General features: G+C 33.8%; 1 protein-coding gene across 1 annotated transcript in view; it reads left to right on the forward strand.

Moving 5' to 3' along the window:
* The window catches only part of HFM1 (helicase for meiosis 1), a 106,402-nt gene that overhangs the window by 27,302 nt on the left and 57,420 nt on the right, over positions 1-21,680 (forward strand). The window contains exons 7-19 of the mRNA XM_070267302.1: positions 6,636-6,706; positions 7,173-7,305; positions 7,952-8,103; positions 8,666-8,743; positions 9,184-9,342; positions 12,311-12,511; positions 12,595-12,683; positions 17,349-17,392; positions 17,500-17,601; positions 18,002-18,147; positions 19,347-19,441; positions 20,352-20,485; positions 21,280-21,327. Of these exons, the coding sequence (XP_070123403.1) occupies positions 6,636-6,706; positions 7,173-7,305; positions 7,952-8,103; positions 8,666-8,743; positions 9,184-9,342; positions 12,311-12,511; positions 12,595-12,683; positions 17,349-17,392; positions 17,500-17,601; positions 18,002-18,147; positions 19,347-19,441; positions 20,352-20,485; positions 21,280-21,327 (1,452 nt within the window). The remainder of the gene's footprint in view (positions 1-6,635; positions 6,707-7,172; positions 7,306-7,951; positions 8,104-8,665; positions 8,744-9,183; positions 9,343-12,310; positions 12,512-12,594; positions 12,684-17,348; positions 17,393-17,499; positions 17,602-18,001; positions 18,148-19,346; positions 19,442-20,351; positions 20,486-21,279; positions 21,328-21,680) is intronic.

Raw genomic sequence — 21,680 nt, forward strand, 5'->3', positions numbered from 1 at the left:
AGTTTTGATTTGCATTTCCCTGATGATGAGCATCTTTTCATGTGTCTATTGGCCATCCATATATCTTGTTTGGAGAAATGTCTGTTCATGTCCGCTGCCCATTTTTTGATTGGGTTGTTTGATATTTTGTTGTTGAGCTGTGTGAGTTCTTTATATATTATGGAGATTTACCCTTTGTCAGATAAATAACTTGTAAATATTATTTCCCAACTAGAGGGTTGTTTTTTTGTTTCAATCCTGTTTTCCCTTGTCTTGAAGAAGCTTTTTAGTCTGATGAAGTCCCATTTGTTTATTCTTTCTGTTGTTTCCCTCGTCTGAGGAGTTATGGTGTCCAAAAAGATCCTTTTGATACTGAGTCAAAGAGTGTACTGCCTATGTTCTCTTCTAGAAGACTTATTGTTTCAGGTCTAATCTTTAGGTCTTTGATCCATTTTGAGTTTATTTTTGTGAATGGTGAAAAAGAATGGTCAATTTTCATTCTTTTACATGTGGCTTTCCGGTTTTCCCAGCACCATTTGTTGAAGAGACTTTCTTTTCTCCATTGTAGGCCCTCAGCTTCTTTGTTGAAGATTAGTTGTCCATAGATGTGGGGTTTTATTTCTGGGCTTTCAATTCTGTTCCATTGATCTGTGCACCTGTTTTTGTACCAGTACCATGCTGTTTTGATTATTGTAGCTTTGTAGTATGCTTTGAAGTCAGGGATTGTGATGCCTCTAGCTTTGTTCTTCTTTCTCAGGATTGCTTTAGCAATTCGGGGTCTTTTGTTGCCCCATATGAATTTTAGGATTCTTTGTTCTAATTCTGTAAAGAATGTCATTGGGATTCTGATTGGGATGGCATTGAATCTGTAGATTGCTTTAGGTAGTATGGACATTTTAACTATGTTTATTCTTCCAATTCATGTGCATGGAATTCTTTCCATCTCTTTATGTCATCATCGGTTTCTTTCAGGAAAGTCTTATAGTTTTCGTTGTATAGGTCTTTCACTTTCTTGGTTAAATTTACCCCAAGGTATTTTATTCTTTTTGTTGTGATTGTGAATGGGATTGAGTTCTTGAGTTCTTTTTCTGTTAGTTCGTTGTTAGAGTATAGAAATGCTACTGATTTATGTATGTTGATTTTATATCCTGCAACTTTGCTGTAGCTATTGATTATCTCTAATAGTTTTCCTATGGATTCTTTGGGGTTTTCTATATATAAGATCATGCCGTCTGCAAACAGTGAGAGTTTCACTTCTTCATTGCCTATTTGGATTCCTTTTATTTCTTTTTCCTGCTGAATTTCACTGGCCCAAACCTCCAGTACTATGTTGAATAAGAGTGGTGAGAGTGGACATCCTTGTCTTGTTCCTGTTCTCAGAAGGATGGCTTTCAGTTTTTGCCCATTGAATATGATGTTGGCTGTGGGTTTGTCATATATGGCCTCTGTTATGTTGAGGTACTTTCCTTCTATACCCACTTTATTGAGGGTTTTTATCATAAATGGATGTTGGATCTTGTCAAATGCTTTCTCTGCATCTATTGAGATGATCATGTGGTTTTTGTTTCTCATTTTGCTAATATAGTTTATCACATTGATTGACTTGCGGATGTTGCACCATCCCTGTGTCCGTGGTATAAATCCCACTTGATCATGGTGTATAATCTTTTTAATGTATTGGTGTATTTGGTTTGCCAAAATTCTGTTTAGGATTTTTGCATCTATGTTCATCAGTGATGTTGGCCTGTAGTTTTCCTAGTTTGTGTTGTCCTTGTCAGGTTTTGGAATCAGGGTGATGTTGGCTTCATAGAATGTGTTAGGAAGTGCTCCATCTTCCTCAATTTTCTGGAATAGTTTGAGAAGGATAAGTATTAAATCTTCTTTGACTGTTTGGTAGAATTCTCCAGAGAAGCTGTCTGGTCCTGAACTTTTATTTTTGGGGAAGTTTTTGATTGCTGTTTTGATTTCTTTACTTGTGATTGGTCTATTTAGATTCTCTATTTCTTTCTGCTTCAGTTTTGGGAGGTTGTAAGAGTCTAAGAATTTATCCGTTTCTTCTAGGTTGTCCAGTTTGTTGGCATATAGTTTTTCATAGTATTCTCTTATGATCCTTTGTATTTCTGTGGTATCTATTGTGATTTCTCCTCTCTCATTTCTAATCTTATTTATTTGAGTCTTCTCTCTTTTTTTCTTAGTGAGTCTGGCTAAGGGTTTGTCAATTTTGTTTATTTTTTCGAAGAACCAACTCTTTGTTTCATTGATCCTTTCTACTGTCTTTTTTGTTTCAATATCGTTTATTTCTGCTCTAATTTTTATTATTTCCCTCCTTCTACTGACTTTGGGCTTTGTGTGTTCTTCTTTTTCTAATTCTGTTAGGTGTTGTTTGAGATTGCCTATCTGAGGTTTTTCTTGTTTATTGAGGTGAGCCTGTATTGCAGTGAATTTCCCTCTGAGGACTGCTGTTGCTGTGTCCCAAATGAGTTGGTATGGCGTGTTTTCATTTTCATTTGTCTCCAGATAATATTTGATTTCTTCTTTAATTTCTTCAATAATCCATTGTTTGTTCAGTAGCATGTTGTTTAGTCTCCACATTTTTGCCCCTTTCCCAGCTTTATTCTTGTAGTTAATTTCTAGTTTCATAGCATTGTCATCAGAAAAGATGCTTGATATTATTTCAACCCTCTTGAATTTATTGAGGCTTGCTTTGCTTCCCAAGATATGGTCTATTCTTGAGAATGTTCCTTGTGCACTTGAGAAGAATGTGTAACCTGCTGTTTTTGGATGGAGTGTTCTATATATATCTATTAAGTCCATCTGGTCTAATTTTTCATTTAATTCTATAAGTTCCTTGTTGATTTTCTGTCTGGATGATCTATCCATTGGTGTTAATGAGGTGTTGAGGTCCCCTACTATTGTTGTTGATGTCTCCTTTTAGTTTTGTTAATAGTTGTTTTACAAATTTTGGTGCTCTTGTGTTGGGTGCATATATAAGTGTTATGTTATCTTGGTTGAGTGTCCCTTTTATCATTATAAACTGCCACTCTTTGTCTTTCTTTGTTTGTTTTGCTTTGAAGGCTACTTTGTGTGATATAAGTATGGCAACACCTGCTTTCTTATGTTCATTATTAGTTTGGAGTATTATCTTCCATCCCTTCATTCTGAGTCTGTGTTTGTCTTTGGGGCTAAGGTGTGTTTCCTGGAGGCAGCATATTGTTGGGTCTTGTTCTTTAATCCATCCTGCCACTCTGTGTCTTTTGATTGGAGAGTTCAATCCATTTACATTTAGAGTGATTATTGAAATGTGGGGGCCTAATGCTGCCATTTTATCACTTGTTTTCCGGTTCTCTTGCATTTCCTTTGTTTCTCGTCCCATGATTTTTGGGCTAGTAATTCAGGTAGATAGGTTTCTATATTGACTTTCTTCTTATTTGTAATTTGTGTCTTTATTCTTGTTATTTGTTTAGTGGTTACCAAGTGGTTTGTATAAAACATCTCGTAGATGAGATAGTCCATTTTCTGATAGCCTCTTATCTCCTTAGATTAAGCCGTTCCATCCCTTTCCTCTTCCCCTTCTAGGTTGTTATTGTCAGATTTTTTTTTTTCTCTTCCTTCTTGTGTTGTGAGTTTGTGGTTAAAATGACAAGATTATATTTATTCTTGGTGTTTCCCTTCCTTTTATCTTTAATGTTGTACTTAACTTTTGCTAACCTGTTCTGATGGAGAGCTGCAACTTTCTGATTTTGTCTTTCTACTTATCTCCTTTGCTCTAGGTTTTGTAACCCCTTTCCCTTTTTTGATTTTTCAGGTATGAGTATCTTCCTGAGCATTTCTTGTAGGGGAGGTCTTGTGGCAATGAACTCCCTTAACTTTTGTTTATCTGGGAAAGTTTTTATTTCTCCATCATATTTGAAGGATATTTTTGCTGGATAGAGTATTCTTGGCTGTAAGTTTTTGTCCTTCAGAGTTTTGAATATATCATTCCACTCTCTTCTAGCCTGTAAGGTATCTGCTGAGAAATCTGCTGACAGCCTTATGGGGGTTCCTTTGTAGGTTATTTTCGTCTGCCTTGCTGCCCTTAGTATTTTCTCTTTGTCATTGACTTTTGCAAGCTTCACTACTATATGTCTTGGGGTTGGTCTTTTTACATTGATAAAGTTTGGAGATCTATTGGCTTCTGTCACAGGGAGTTCCATCTCTCTCCCCAGGTTTGGAAAGTTCTCAGCCATTATTTCTTTGAACAGGCTTTCTGCCTCCTTCTCCTTCTCTTCTCCCTCTGAGATACCTATAATCCTTATGTTGCATTTCCTAATTGAGTTGGATAATTCTCGGAGAGTTTCTTCATTTCTTTTTAGTCTTAGTTCTTTCTCCTCCTCTATCTGCAGCATTTCTATATTCCTATCCTCCAAATTGCTAATTCTGTCCTCCATATTATTGACCTTACTGTTCAGAGACTCTAGATTTTTCTTAGTCTCCTCCATTGTGTTCTTCATCTCCAATATCTCTGATTGGTTCTTCTTTATAGTATCAAGCTCTTTTGTGACATAGCTCCTGAACTCATTGAGTTGTCTATCTGTATTCTCTTTTAACTCGTTCTGCTAACTTTGGGCTTATTTTATTCTTCCTTTTCTAGTTCCTTGAGGTGTATAAAGTTAGGTATTTTATTTGTGATCTTTCTTTTTTCTTCATATAGGCATTTGTTGCTATAAATTTGCCTCTTAGAACTGCTTTTCTTTTCTGTTAAGGAAGATTGGCCCTGAGCTTCTGTTGCCAATCTTCCTCTTTTTGCTTGAGGAAGATCGTCCCTGAGCTAACATCTCTGCCAGTCATCCTCTATTTTTTGTATGTGGGATGCCACCACAGCATGGCTTGATGAGCGATGTGTAGGTCTGCACCTGGGGTCTGAACCTGTGAATCTCAGGCTGCCAAAGCAGAACTCGCAAACTTAACCACTACACTATGGTGCCAGCCCCATAACTGCTTTTCTTGCATTCCGTATGTTTTGGTATGTTGTGTCCATTTTCATTTGTCTTGAGACTTGTTTTTAATTTCCCTTTTGATTTCTTCTTTGATCCACTGATTGTTCAGGATCATGTTGTTTAATCTCCACATATTTGTGAATTTTCCAGTTTTCTTCTCGTAATTGATTTCTAGTTTCATGCCATTGTGGTTGGAGAAATGCTTGATGTGATTTCAGTCTTCTTAAATTTATTAAGACTTGTTTTGTGGCCTAACGTATGATCTGTCTTGCAGAATGTTCCATCTGCACTTGAGAAGAATGTATATTCTGCTGTTGTTGGAGGGAATGTTCTGTGTATGTCTGTTGGATCCATCTGGTTTAATGTGTAATTTAAGCTTAATGTTTCCTTCTTGATTTCTCTTTATGGGACCACCTATAATGTATATTAGTCTTCTTGATGGTGTCCCATAAGTCCCTTATGCCTTCTTCACTCTTTGTCATTCTTTTTTCATTTTACTTCTCTGATTACATTAATTCCACTGCCCTGTCTTTGAGTTCACTGATCCTTTCTTTCACTTGATCTTTCTGCTGTTGAACCTCTCTACTGAGTTTTTCAGTTCTTATTGTATTCATCAGCTCTATGATTTCTGCTTGGTACTTTTTAAATATTTTCTATGACTGTTGAAATTCTCACTTTGTTCATGCATTGCTCTCCTGACCTCAGTGAGCATTTTGATGTGTTATTTTGAACTCTCTGTCAGGTAAACCACTTACCTCTGTTTCATTAGGTTTGGTTTCTGGAGATTTATCTTGTTCTTTTGTTTGGAATATATTCCTTTGTTTCTTCATTCTCATTGATTCATTCTCTCTGTTGGTTTCTGCACATTAAATAAAACATGCACCTCCCCAGTCTTGAGAGACTGGTTTCATGTAGGAGATAGACCTTGTCAGTCAGCCAGGCTCAAGCTCCTGGTTGCTTCTCAAACCTTTGTGATAGTCCAAGCCACTGTCTTTGTTCTTAGTGGCTCCCAGGAAGCCACTAAATCCCTTCCAGGGAGAAGCTGGAGATCGGCATTTTTGCCTGCTCTCTGTGCACTGAGCCTGGGTGTATACCTCTGGGGTGGGGGAGCATTTCTGTGCCCATCTAAAAACTGCTTCTTTGTGTGGTATAGTCCTGTGAGACTTGTGAATAGAAGCCCCAGTGGCTTACAGAACAGGGTGTTTTGGGGGCCTGTCCCTCAAGTGGGAGCCTTCAAAGTTGGGGCACTAGAGGTTTGGTCTCCCTCAAGGAGAAGCTGGAAGTTGAGGATTTCTTCCCAACTATGTGGTACTTGCCAGGGAATTTAGGGCGAGAGTTGTCTCTGTGTTTCCTGCTCATTTCGATGTGGGTATTTTCTCATTTGCTCAATGTGTAGGAGTCACTCAGCTAGTTTGGGGATTTCTCTCAGAGGGAATTTGTCTGTGTGTAGCTGTATATTCTGTGGATCTATGGAAAGATGGAAGTTCAGAAGCTTCCTATGTCACCATCTTGGTCTCTCCCACTTTATTTGTTAAGTGCTTTCTTATGATGCCAAAATAACAAATATTAAAGCCTCATCATTAAATATTGTCAGTTAATATTACTTTAACTTAATTTTAAAATTAAAAATAACCAGTTTTTAAAATTCTGAAATATTTGACTCCTTAATGTGATTCTAAGCGGCAAAATTTAGAAGTATTTTCAAAGAATTTCCATATTTCAACTATATACAGTCCAAAGCCTTTGATGATGTAAGTATTTTATTATAATAACTTACTTATCTACCTTTTCTTACTAGGTTGTGTGCTCTCTAAGGGCAGGGACTAGATCACATTCGTCTCTATGTCCCCAGTGCCACTCTTAGTAATTGGTACATTATAGAAGCTTAAAAAATATTTGTTAAGTGACTACATGTGATTTTCATATGTGGGTTGGTTTGTATTTATTAGATTTATAAAAATTTGTCTGGAAGCTGAATAAATGATTTTCTTCTAGGTCTAGCATATTTGACAAATAAAACTAGATGGTAAATTATTAATAGTGTTATTTTTTGAGGGTGGTGGATCTAGAGCATGGTTACAATTTTAATAAGTTTAGAGGTAAAAAATGTGTGAACTATTATTCCATAGAGTCTTCCTAAGGCATATTTTCTGACAAATTGCGAATGTGAATGAAAAATTCTATATATTCCATGATTTCCTAAATTTTATTTTTTAGCTTCTTTACACAGATAGAAACTTTGTGATTTGTGCTCCAACTGGTTCTGGGAAAACTGTAGTATTTGAACTAGCTATAACAAGATTGTTAATGGAAGTACCATTGCCATGGTCGAACATTAAAATTGTTTACAGTAAGTATTACATATTATAATAGTGATAATTAATTATAATAATGAAAAGCCATTGATACAAAAGTAAGAAATAAGTTCAAGTTCAAGCCTTAGAAATTATTATTTGGTTTTTCATGCTTTTTAAAAAAGACATATCACATTTGGTCTTATCTGTTACATTAAATTCAAAACACATTTTCCTAGAGTTATAAATAAGAAGTAATATTTAGAATTTGACCTTTACATGTTTCTTTTTAAAAGGACAGACAAGATGAACAAATAAAATCAAACATTTTATAATTCTAGGAATTTCCGTAGGAACCTCTACTCTTCTTTCTTAGGTATATATTTTTTAAAAATTTTTCATCCAAGTAATTTATGCACACAATTAAAAAAATCAATTATCCCAAAAGGACTTATCATGAAAAGCAATAATCTCCGGCCCTACTTTTCTTCACTCTTGGTTACAATTCCCTGAGCAGTCACTTCTTTTTCTATTTTTAGTTCTATTTGATGATTACCTTTATAGCTCTAAATAATATGCTCATATTGTTAACTTTTAATTTATAAATATTAGGCAGCACCTAGATGTGTATTTAACTAATGTTTGTGAAAATAATTTTTAAATTGTACTGACATTCAAAATAAATATCTTATATTGTTATAGTGGCACCAATAAAAGCCTTGTGTAGTCAGCGTTTCGATGACTGGAAAGAAAAATTTGGACCAATAGGATTGAATTGTAAAGAACTCACAGGAGATACAGTAATGGATGACCTATTTGAGATTCAGCATGCCCATATTATTATGACCACTCCAGTAGGTGTTATTTATACTTTATTGTTTCCCTGGTTTATTAGAAAATATGTTTCTCTTTACCAAGGAAAAAAGTTGAAAGAAAATACAAAGTAGAAGAATATATTTGCAATGGAAAAAAACAAATAAAAAGTACCAGTGTTCAGGATATATAAGGAATACTTACAAATCAATAAGCAAAAGACAAACAACCAAATGGGAAGAATAGGCAAAAGATATGAATAGGCAATGTGTTATTGTGAATAATTCAAAATCGTACTTATTGCTTGTATTCTTTTACCCAAGTTTAGGACCTTTGTAGAGATTAAAAAGGGCAATTAAACTATAATTTTGAATAGTTTTGGTTTAACTTAAAAATAAATGAGGGTTCAGTTTTTTAAACACTTGTAAGACAGTCAAATTCTTAAAAAAATTTTTTAATTGTTAAATCTTTTTCAGGATACTTTTAAGATGTCAACTAAAATATTTCCCATTTGTAACATGTCGTGTTAAAAATTTTATTGTTATCCTAATAATAGTTGTTATAATTCCTTATCATTTTAAACCACTTGCATTTCTTCTCTAGGAAAAATGGGATAGCATGACTAGGAAATGGAGAGACAACTCTTTGGTCCAGCTGGTTCGACTGTTTCTCATTGATGAGGTAGTGAACATATTATTCACTTTTAGAGATAAACATAAAAACATGATTAGAATAGAAGGAAAGAAACAAGACATTTCCAAGCACACTATATGTTTGTTTATTCCTTCAAGTGAAAAATGCTTATTTTCTTAAGAAAGAGTGTTAATATTATTGCACATTTTATTTATTTATTTATTTTTGCTGAGAAAGATTCTCCTTGAGCTAATATCTCCTGCCCATTTTCCCCTTTTTGTATGTGAGCCACCACCACAGCATGGCAACTATGATGTAGGTAGGTAGATGAGTGGTGTAGGTCCGTACCCAGGAACCAAACCCAGGCTGCCAAAGTTTCATGTGCCAAACTTAACCATTAGGACACCAGGGCTGGCCTGCACATTTTAATTGATTAGATAGATTTTTATTTTTATAGCTAATGATTCTTTTTTTGATTTCTTTCTTAGGTGCATATTGTAAAAGATGAAAATCGTGGACCAACTCTTGAAGTTGTAGTCAGTAGAATGAAAACTGTGCAGTCTTTGTCTCATACTTTAGAAAATACCAGCAGTATTATTCCAATGAGATTTGTAGCTGTATCTGCAACAATTCCAAATGCTGAGGATGTAAGTTAGAATTTTAGTCTATCAGATTTATTATGACTAGTGAAATAATTTAGTTATTTCAATGTTAGAGAAAAGTGAGGATTTTTTTTTTTTTACTGTAAATCCTCTAACCAATTTAATAGGAAAGTATGTTGTAGAAAGTTATGGTTAGATTTCATAGGTATGGCAATATTAATGCCATAAAATTTGGTTGATCGGGTTTAATAAAACATTTTTGGTGCAAGTTTGTTGTTTGCTAGTATCTAAAAGTCTTAGTTTTATGGGTTTCAGTTGCCTCATAATAACTTGACTAATAATATGTTATGATTATTGTAACCAGCTGGCTCTAGTTGTATGGCAAAGTATGATGGAGAATAAAAGTAGTTAGATGATTACCACCCTCCTCCCTCAGTTCTTTGTGCCTTGCATTATGGTAAGCACTAATGATAGATGCAAAAATGAAACGTATAGACCCTGCCTTTGAGGAAGATCTCATGGTTAATGGTGTACATGGACATGTAAAGAAGTAATTGTATGCAGTATTATACTTTATATAATGAATATGTCCTAATTTTTTCTTCAATTTTTTGGCAAACTTGAAAAATAGTACAGTCTTACTCTATTTTCTAATTCCTATTTACTTCTCAGCCTACTATGATATGACGTTTTTCCCCTATTACTTCTTAGAAATTGTTTTCACAGATAACTGCTATATTGTCTAATCCAATGGAAAATTTTGGCTTTATCTTTAATTTGGCACAATTAATCATTTTTCTCTTCTTAAAATGGCAACTTGTTTTGTTCATATTCAAGAATAATAGAGAAAATTTTAAAGTATATGTAAACAACAAAAATCCAGTGTTTGTCTTTCCAGATGTGTAGATGGAATCATAATGTACATACACTTTTATGGCTTGCATGTCACCTACAAACGTTTTCATGTTATTAAATATTCTTTAATAGTTTTTGTTGTTTTATTGGAATTTATTTATTTAATACCTTAATGACAGGAGATTATTTCCATTTTTTGCTTTTGTAAATAGTACTGAAATTAACGTACCTTTGAAAACATCACGATTCTTTCCATAGGATGGACTTCTAGAGTAGAATAACTGAGTCAAAGGATATATTAAACTCTAAGGACACAGTGCTTTCAATAAATGTTATATTCATTTATACTTCTACCATCAGCCGTTTCTCTGTATTCTAACACTGGATAGTATAATAATGAAATTATTATTGTTATTATTACTTTTAAATAGTTGTCAAATTTCTTGTGTAAAATGGTATATTTTAAAATTTTGTTTTGATTTCTACTAAAGTAAATATTTTTAATGTATCTATCAATTTCTTTAAGTTCTTTTTTTGCAACTTACCAGGTCATGTCCTTTACCCTTTTTTCACATTGGGATACTAAACTTTTTTGATTGATTTGTAAGTAATTATTAAATATTAACACCCTGTAATTCTTGAAACTCTCATCCTCTGTGATAATGACTACTTTCGTGAGTGCTGTTTCTCTGTCTCTCTTTCTTCAGTTTTCCCCTAAATTAAGGTCATCCTACGCCTTTTGCTCATCTCAAACTGTACATTCTTGTGTGATCTCATCCCTACCCATGATAGCATTGAAAATGTTTTGTTATTTCCTTCCTGTGCAAGTAGAAACTTATCAATCTATCTTCCTGTCAAAGCGTTGGTCAGTTTCATAGCAGGGCATGAAGCCTGATTACTAACCAGGCTATGGGAAGGTAAAGATTGCTCATCACAACTTCAGAAATTAACTAGTGACTCTGGCATTGAGTCTGAAATGTGCTTTTGGCACTACCATCTCTCAAGTGTTTATTTTTTGTTGAAGGATTGTCAACCCTTGCCAATCTAAGCCAACCATTCTTGCTACTCTTCAGGCAGTATTTAGGACAACACAAAAGAAGTGTTAGCCATCTCTAGGCATGGTTCTGAAAAATAGCAAAGAAATTACAATGATAGTGAGAAATTCAATTTCTCTGCTAAGATCAACTTTAATTTTACTTTGGAGTCTTAAAAAAGGAAAATAAAACAAAATAAGAATAATTAATTGGAAGTTTACCAAGGTGAAAAGTGGGTATAACCTTGAAATATTGCTGTTGACATTATTTACCAATGTATCAATAGAACAGTGTCAATGTAATATGTAATATTGAAAAAGACTACAGTAGTCTCCCCTTATCTGTTGTTTAATTTTCTGCAGTTTCCCTTACTCACAGTCAACCACAGTTCAAAAATATTAAATAGGAAATTCCAGAAATAAACAATTCATAATTTTTAAATTATGTGCCGTTCTGAGTAGCATGATGAACTCTCACACCCTTTCGCTCCGTCCCTCCTGGGATGTGAATCATCCCTTTGTTCAGTGTATCCATGCTGTATACACTGCCCACCATTAGTCACTTAGTAGCCATCTCAGTTATTAGATCAACTGTAGCAGTATAGCAGTGCTTGTGATCAAGTAACCCTTATTTTGTTTAGTAACGGCCCCAAAGCATGAGAATAGTGATGCTGATAATTCGGATATGCCAAAGAGAAGCCATAAAATGCTTCCTTTAAGTGAAAAGGTGAATGTTCTTGATTTAATAAGAAAAAAAATTGTATGCTGAGGTGGCTAAGAACTTTTATTACAGTATATTGTTATTTTGTAACTATATTATTTTATTACTGTTATTGTTCTATTTTATTATTGTTAATCTCTTTCTATGCCTAATTTATACATTAAACTTTATTATAGGTATATATGTATAGGAAAAAACATAGTATATATACGATTTCGTACTATCTGTGGTTTCAGACATTCACTGGGGGTCTTGGAACAAATCCCCCTCAGATAAAGGGAGATTATGGTACTTCATTGAATATTTTTATGTCTTGACTTTAAAGTAGTCTATAAATTGGGTTATTTTTAGCCATAAACTTTACTAGAAAAAACTTTTAATGTATATATTTGTGTTATGTAAAGATTGCAGAATGGCTTTCGGATGATACAAGACCTGCTGTATGTCTGAAAATGGATGAGAGACACAGACCTGTTAAACTTCGGAAAGTGGTCCTTGGATTTCCCTGCACTAGTAACCAAACTGAATTTAAGTTTGATTTAAGCCTCAACTACAAAATCTCCACTGTTATACAAACATACTCTGATCAGAAACCTACACTTGTGGTATGGATTATTGGTTGCTTATTTTTTAGTGTAATGTTCAGTTTTTAATATGATTAATACAAATATTGTTCATTCATTTTCAGTTTTGTGCAACAAGGAAAGGTGTGCAACAGGCTGCTTCTGTTCTTGTGAAAGATGCGAAATTTATTATGACTGTGGAACAGAAACAGAGGTATATTTTTTCATTTATTCATGAAGGTAGAAAGACTTTTAAGGATCTTCTAGGTAATATGAGAAAACCAGGTTCGTTCCTTAACCTTTTTAAGTTACTTGACCTCACCAAGCCTCAGTTTCCTCATCTGCAAAATAAGGATAATAGTAATTTGAAGGATTAAGTGAGATAATGAATCTTAATGCAACTATGATCCTGTCTTCATTTCACAGCCATATTTCTTTAAAGGTTATTCATATTGCTGCCTTCATTTTTTTTACCCACTTTCAATCCACCATCTGTTGTAATCTATCACTAAAGCTGATCTTGCTAATTGATCCCTCAGGAGCCTCTAACACATTTGACCACTGCCACCTTATTTAAAAACTCTGGACTCTGTGCTTCCATCATCATCCCCTACCAAGTTTCTTCTTACTTTGCTGGCTGCTCATTCCCAGTCCCCTTTTCACCTCTTCTACCCAGCTCTTAAATGTTAACATTCTAGGGGTTCTATCCAAGGTTTGTTCTTTCTAATTCCATTCTCCTAGGTATTTGTATCTAGCACATGGGTTCAAAGAATATTATCTACACGTATATTTGTATATGTCTGTAAATTCCTAAATTTATAGCTCCAACCCAGACCTCCATTCTGAGCTCTAGGTCTATAGTCCATCTGCCTAATTGACGTCGCCAACTGTTTATCTATGGGCATCTCAAACTCAGTATGTCCAAAATAGAATCTTGGTTCTTTCTCTCAAACCAGCTCCTCCTTTAGTGTTCCCCATCTTAATTATACATCATCGCCCTGGTTTCTTATGGCAGAAACCTATCACTGATATCTCTCTCACATTCCTCTCCATAGGCAATAAATTACCAACTCCTGTTTAGTCTTACTTCTAAATATATCTCAAGTATATCCTTTTATCTCCTTCAGCACTGCCACCTCCCTAGTTCAAGTCACTATTAATCTCTTGCCTTTTATCTGATGACCATACATATACTCTTATCCCACTTTATCTAGTTAGCAGTGTGATTGTGTAAAATTACAAATCTAAATATGTCAGTTTTCTGCCTAAAACCCTTTAATAGTTTCTTTTAATTATTTTATTGGGTTCACCTTTGTTTATAACCCTTTAATAGTTTCTTGTTGTCATTAGGATAAAATCCTAAATCCTTAATAAGGCCTGCAACACCTTGTATAATGGAATGTCTAGCTAATTCTGCAGACTCATCATGACCATGCTATGCCTTTACTCACTATAGTCAAGCCATGTTGTCCTCTCTGTTCTGAGAACATATCAACTGTCACCCTATAAAGGGCTTTCTTGCATCATGTTTTCTTTGTCTGGAATGGTTTTTACCTAACTCTTATTCCTCCATCAAATCTCACCTTTAATGTCAGCTTCTTGGAAAGTTTTTCATGGTCCTCAGTTTCCCCTTAGTTACTTTTATAGGTACCCGGCACTTTTATTTCATAGCCCGTATTATAATTGTAATAAATACTCTTTTGTTTAATTGTTATTTTAATATCCATTTTATTCATTAGATTGTAAAGTTCTTGAGGAGAGGAAGACTTATGGTCATCTTACTTACCATTCCGTCTTGGCAGGTCTCAGCAGAGTGCCAGCACTTTTTACTACTTAATGAATGTTAGCTTATTATTATTAATAACAACTTTTGTGAATCAATAAACATATTTAGTGGTAGACCTCAGACTAAAATTGGATTGAATAATTACATGTGGATATGAGCAGATACTGAATTTTCTGACTCATTTTGTAAGGGGTTGGGGAAGTACTTTTCTCTGCTTTCGGTCAGATCAGCTTTCCAATTACCAGTCTATCCTGTGACTTCCTCCTCCGGTCACTTTGTCAACCAAGGATTTGTACTAAACCTAGAAGATACCAATTTAGTTTTCTGACATTCTTTGGCTTTCTATCCATTAAAAAGATGGATTTCATCCACTCAAAGTAGATGAGGTCTGAAATGTAAACAGAAAGGGAGAAAGTGAAATTAATGCTAACAAGATAACAATAGCATAAATTTCTTTCTACCCACCTCTTTGTTTTATACTCCAGAGAATATTTATCATATATTGCAGTCAGTGTTTTACTAGGAACAATAAATGTTTGAATAGAATCTCATTTGTGTGTTCTGCTTTTGCTTCATTCCCTGAGAAAAGCGTAAGTGAAAAGGAATGGAATGCCATTTTTGGTTGGTGTAGTCTAGGGAAAGAGACTCTGCTTATGTCAGTTCCTCTTGAACCAGTCGCATTCTAGCAACTCCTACAAGACTTATTTTTGCCCATCAAGCCCCAGATTCTGTTGCTAAGGTTTCTAAACGTGTCTAACATGCCAAACTTATTTGTACTCTGGTCTTTTTAGCTTTTTATTAAATAATTTTTCTGTTGTATCATGCATTTAAATAACAGAATACTTCCAGATTTTGACATTTCTTAGTTAACTTTCAGAAGTTAATTGGTGTAGTCTCACAGTAAGAATGCTTCCTGAGACACTGGTTTTAATCAAGAAGACTCCCTGACTATTTGTGGCCAGTGAGCAAGCATATTGGGAGAATGTATGCATCCATTAGGTCATTTTGCTGGCATCATTGATAGTTTTCATACTAGCTGCACTTGGTTTTATAACATTCTTGATTTTTAATTTTCTAAATGTTTTTAATAAAGATGGTGTTTCAAAAACATATTGACCAGCTCACTATAAAACTAGTAATAGAGTAAAGGTAAAACTGGAATTAAAAAAAATTGTGAGTATAGAGTAAAGAGGCTATAAGTAGGTATGAGTAATTTGGAGCTTTCTACTTGTTGGGTGAATAAACTAGTTGATCAAGTTGGGCCATGTGACCTGTAGTCAGAAAGAGATGTGGCTATTAAGTAATAAGACCTGTTTTCTTGCTCATAGACTAACTCTGAAGGAAATTTTTAAAAACTTGGAGAATTCTTAGGGCAATAGTGGCGTCATTCACATAGAATAACTATATAGCCTTCTATGTGAATACTTAATTAGCATTTTTGAGCTGAACCTATCTATATAAGCAAGGAACTGAAATAGATAACATATAAGTACTCTTAAAACTAATATCCATTCCATCCTCTCCGTTTTCCCCTGTTCTCTGCTGCATACAAATAAGCTAATCTTGTTTCAGATAGTCATTTTTTTACACAGAGGTGTCTATCATAATTTCTTTTCTCATTTCCTACTCTTACCTAGTTACTCAAGGAAAATTTCTCTCCTTCGATTCTCTTCTTTCTTCACTCTTTGTCCCTCCTCTTTTCTTTCTTTACGCTCCTTTTTTATTCCTGTTTCTTCAGGAGTAAAATGCTGTTAGGAACAGCATGAAGTTAGAGACCCAGATTTGAATTGTAGTGCTGCCAATTTTACTAGCTGTGTACCATTGGACACATTACTTAGCTTCTCTCAGCTTCAATCTTAATCAGGGTTGGATATTTGGAAATCAACTGTCCATCTCACCATACAATTGTGAGAATTAGATAAGGCAACATTTCAAAGACATCTAAAAGTGTGTAGCACAGAATTTGTGCTTAACACTAACATGTCCTTTCCTCTTGCCTTGTTTTCATTACATTATAAATCCTTAAAAAAAATGTGAATGTTATATTAAATAATGCCTGATACTGTCATATCTGCAACAAGGAAATGGAAAAACACAAATTTGGAGGTTCTTAGACATAATTAAGAACCGACCTACCAACCCAAAATCTTTCAAAGTACCCAGGATTCCTTTTCAAATTGTCAAGAAACTCTCTTAACTTCTTCTTCTCTTTTAACCTAACACAGTTTTCTTTCAGTACCGTACCTCAGAACACAATAGGCAACTTTTCTTATTTCCATCTTTTTTGGTTTACTTACTAGTGTTATAGTAGAGGTTTAAAAATTGTTATTCCTTGTAAATATTTTTCAGGCAAATTATGGGAGTAGGCTTGTGTTCTGACTAATGAACGTAAACATTTATGAAGTTTTTTTTCCTGTGGAAAGCGAGTTTTCCAAATTTCTGGTTTAAAAGTGAGCTTTGATGTTACAGCTAGTAAATAAAGAACTTTTTTTTTTTAAGTTTGTACTCTTTTACCAACCTCTCCCTACTTCCCCCTATCCTCAGCCTCAGCCCCTTGCAACCACTTCACTTTTCTACTGTTTCTGTGAGTTTGACCTTTTTTTTAAAAAAAATTCCAGGTGTAAGTGATACCATGCTGTATTTGTCTTTCTCTGTATGGCCAATTTCACTTCCATAATGCCCTCCAGGTTCATCTATGTTTTCACGAAAGGCAGAATTACCTTCTTTTCTAAGACTGAATAATATTCCATTGTATATATACCACATGGTCTTTATCTAGACCTCTCTCGATGGACAGTTAGGTCGTTTCCATACCTTGGCTATTGTGAACAATGCTGCAGGGAACATGGGAGTGCAGATATCTATTCAGGTCCTTTGCCCAGTTTTTAGTTGGATTATTTATTTTTTTACTGAGTTGTAAAATTAGAGACTTCTGAGTTTGAAAGTTTGATATACTTTACTTCTTGAAGATGGTTTTCAAATAATGATATTGTGAAAATATTTTATCTGTAAGCTTCAAAATAATTAATAAAATAAGAATTTTTTGATGTTAATCAGAAAAACTCTCAGTAATTTTATGGTATTTTTAAATAGGTTACAGAAGTGTGCACATTCCATAAGAGATTCAAAACTGAGAGGTAGGTTTAGAGCTAATTTTTGAATAGCATTTTCAGCTATAGATAAAAGGAGTCAATTATTGATGAAATATTAACAGTACATAGCAGATGATATATTTCTGTTGTAGATATCTTAATACATGGTGTTGCTTATCATCATGCTGGTATGGAACTGTCAGATAGAAAAGTAGTTGAAGGAGCTTTTACTGTTGGAGATCTACCAGTTCTTTGTAAGTAAAACATTCTTATGAATATTAAGATATTTTGGAAAATTATTTTTAAGAGGAAAAAAAGCTCAAGTATTCTTACTTATTTCTACTTTTCTTCCAAGAATCTAAAATTGTGTAACTACACGTGTATATATATATATATGCTACAGTAAACTTTTTGACAGTTTTAGTTCTTTATCATGTTACTGAACATAGTGCAATTTGAAAAGTAAGAATTTGTAGTTTTTTGGTTTTAAGATGTGTTATTTTACATGGAAATGTTCCTTTATTCTTTTTTTCTCTAAATTCCCTATATATGAGTTTTTATTACATTTATAAGAATATATCTTTTATAAGAAAATGTCTACCTGAAGCAATAAAGCTATATGGCTTGAAAGTAATATTCCTTCATCTGATGCAGTTACTACCAGTACTTTAGCTATGGGAGTAAATTTGCCTGCTCACCTAGTAGTTATAAAATCTACAATGCATTATGCTGGAGGAATGTTCGAAGAATACAGTGAAACAGATATTCTTCAGATGATTGGTAGAGCTGGTCGACCTCAAGTAAGTGACAGTATTTTACTTTTTGTAACTTATTTTAAAAACAAGGTAGAAAACAAAAAACTCTTTTTATATATTTTTTGTTAAACAAAAGATTAACATTTCATATTTAGATTAGGTTTAGAAATAAATGTAACTGAGAAAATTGACTTTAATGGAGGAATAGAAGTAAAACAAGTCTTGCCAAAGGGGACATACTCCCCATCTCCCACTGAGCTCACATTGGTTGATGAATGGTTGGGTTTATGAATGTGTACACTGTTAAAGGTTTTTTTGGTTTTGAGTTTTTTTTGTTTTTGTTTTGTTTTTTTTAATTCTGAATGGGGATGCTATTGGCAATTTTGGATGGGACAGTTTTTCATTGTGTAGGACTGTCATGCATTGCAGAACATGTAGGATTCCTGGATCCTAGCACAAAATACCTTTAGTGGTCCCCAGGTATTGTGACAGTTAAAAATCAGCTCATACATATTATAGAACGTGGCCTACTCTGACAAATACTTGGATAAAGATGTCATTAGTATAGGTACTAAAGGAACATTTAGGAAAAAGATCTTTTCAAAGAATGTCAAAATATTATGTTAAGTGAATCCATAATTTTTATAGGATAAATCAGATTGTATGTAAACTACACCAAATCTTACAGCTTTTATCCAGTTACTTAAGTTTGTTTTGATTTTACACTGCCAAAATTATGTTATATTGAAAGCAAAGTGATGTTTTTTACATCTGTGCTCTTGGAAAGATTTTATTTTATTTATTTATTTATTTTTTTTTTGAGGAAGATTAGCCCCGAGCTAACATCTGCTGTCAATCCTCCTCTCTCTTTTTGCTGAGGAAGACTGGCCCTGAGCTAACATCCATGCCTATCTTCCTCTCCTTACTATGTGGGATGCCTACCACAGCATGGTTTGCCAAGCGGTGCCCTGTCTGCACTGGGGATCTGAACCGGCGAACCCTGGGCCGCCGAAGTAGAAAGTGCACACTTAACTGCTGCACCACCAGGCCGGCAGCCCCTGGAAGGATTTTAAATTAAATTTTCAGTTAACATTCAAATTCAGAAGCATTTTTAAAGCCTTTTTGACCTGTTGTTTAAGACAGGGGACTGTTTAATATAAAATTAAGGTCTTGAGTTATTGAAGAGAACTGGTGTCAACATGTGCCCCTCTTTACTAAATTTCCCTCTGTGTGTTTTTTTCCAGTTTGACACTACAGCTACTGCAGTTATTATGACTCGGCTGAGTACAAAAGAGAAGTATATTCAGATGTTAGCTTGTAGTGACACTGTAGAAAGCAGGTAATACAGAAAATATTCCAAAAAGATAATGTTAATATGGCCTATATTTTTTCTTTTAGTATATTAAGAGGAAATTTGGTTAGGGGATTTTCTAAAGCCATTTTCTTAAAACTTTTCGATAATCTTAATTAGAAAATTTGTGTCCTTTCAAGAAATTTAGTAGTTAAAAAAAAGACAATGTAATATTTTTATTCGGCTGTGTTTCTTTGCATATGGTAATGTATCCTTGTTATAAAAGGCCAAATTAGTACATCTCTTTACATTTTAAAAAATTTGTTTAGTGATACAGAGGCAATCTGAAACCTTTTAGTAAAGTATTTGATTATAATACTCTTGGAGAAAATAGGATATAATTCACTCCCCACCCTTTTTTAAAGCAATAATATCTTCTAGAGCCATGGAGTAGAGAGAAATCTATACTCTTTTTAAAAGTTGTACTGACTTATTATGGTTTTCTTATATGTGTGTGTATATATATATACATCTATATATTTTTTTTTGATGAGGAAGATTTGCCCTGAGCTAACATCTGTTGCCAATCTTCCTCTTTTTTGCTTGAGGAAGATTGTCTCTGAGCTAACGTCTGTGCCAGTCTTCCTCTGTTTTGTATGTGGGATGCCACAGCGTGGCCTGATGAGCAGCATGTAGGTCCATGCCCAGGATCCAAATGCGCGAACCCTGGGCCATCAAAGTAGAGTGTGCAAACTCAACCGCTATGTCACCAGGCTGGCCCCTTCTCTTAGATTTTTAAAAATTGTTATCTTTCATGAATTATTAAAGTAGCAATGAGTATATTATTCATTTATATTCACTTACATCATTGAATTATTTAAAATATTATCGACCTTTAAAAAAGTAAGAGTTATGACATTGAAATACATATACTAATGCGAATTTTTTTTTCCATTAGTTTGCACAGACATCTTATTGAGCATTTAAATGCAGAAATAGTATTGCATACCATCACAGATGTGAATATTGCTTTGGAATGGATACGATCAACCTTGCTTTATATTAGAGCCTTGAAAAATCCATCTCATTATGGTTTGTTACTTTGATTTGGAAAAGTAGTAATTTTTTCAAGCCATTTGGGCCTTTATTTATGCTAATAGATAACAGTAGATTAAAGAAACTAATATGTAATGAACAAAAGTAGCAACTTTCACAAATACATTTAGAGGCAAGAGTAGACAAATGTGAGAAATCTTTATCTTTTTTAATTTTAGCTTTTCGGTAAGGTTTAAAATCAGCACTATTAAAAATACACCTTTTACAAAAATATTTAACTCAAAAATAACAAAAATGCCTAAAATTATTTAAAATAAGTTCAAGTAAAAAAAAAAAGCCTTGAATTTTGTGTGAACTGGCGTTCACATCAAAGAATATACTACTACTATTACTGCTAGAATTGTTATCTTGCTTCTAAAGCTAACGCACATCTGGTTATGTTGCTTCTAGAGGCTTCTTTCGTGTGGTGTGGGTTATAAAATAAAAATCCTTGGGATTGCTTAAAATCCAATTATAACCTGACTTGTTGCAATGCCATTCTAATGCACACAGGTTCAAAACTTTCAGCTCTCCAAGAAGGGAAAAATACAGTATTCCTGCTCACTGTTATACAATAAAATGAGGAAAGGCCAATTGATATCAAAAGGATTTTGCAACAGTGGTTATTTTCTGTAGATGTTTAAGCCTTGTTTTAATTTATTAAGCTATTTTCCTATTTAAGATTTAATTAGACTACTCTTTTTCTAGGTAGCTTGGGTATAAACTGAACCTATAAAGATGAATGAAGTCCATTCTATTTTACTTTTTATAATTTTTCATAACTTATGCAGGTTTTGCATCTGGATTGAACAAAGATGGAATCGAAGCAAAATTACAAGGTTAGACGCATTTCCTTCTAAAAAATTATATTCTATAAATTTAATGAAAAACGTCAGTTATTATGAAAGTAAGAATACTCTTTTGTAAATTATTTTTTAGAAAGTAACCTTTTGTTGGCAGAAAAATATAGAATTATTTCTTTTTCACATGTAAATAGAGGTTGGCACATGTACTTTTTTTCCAAATTAATCTGTTTATTAATTCTATCAGAATATCTTCCTTTGTGTAATATATTAACTCAGTTTATTTGTTTTTATTTTTAAAATGACCCTGGTCTTTCAAAATGTTGCCACATATTAATTATTTCCTAGTTAAATTTTACTTGAAAATATAAGCCTAACTTGATTATGGG

The sequence above is a fragment of the Equus caballus genome, chromosome 5, assembly GCF_041296265.1.
Source record: "Equus caballus isolate H_3958 breed thoroughbred chromosome 5, TB-T2T, whole genome shotgun sequence".
Taxonomy (NCBI): Eukaryota; Metazoa; Chordata; class Mammalia; order Perissodactyla; family Equidae; genus Equus; species Equus caballus.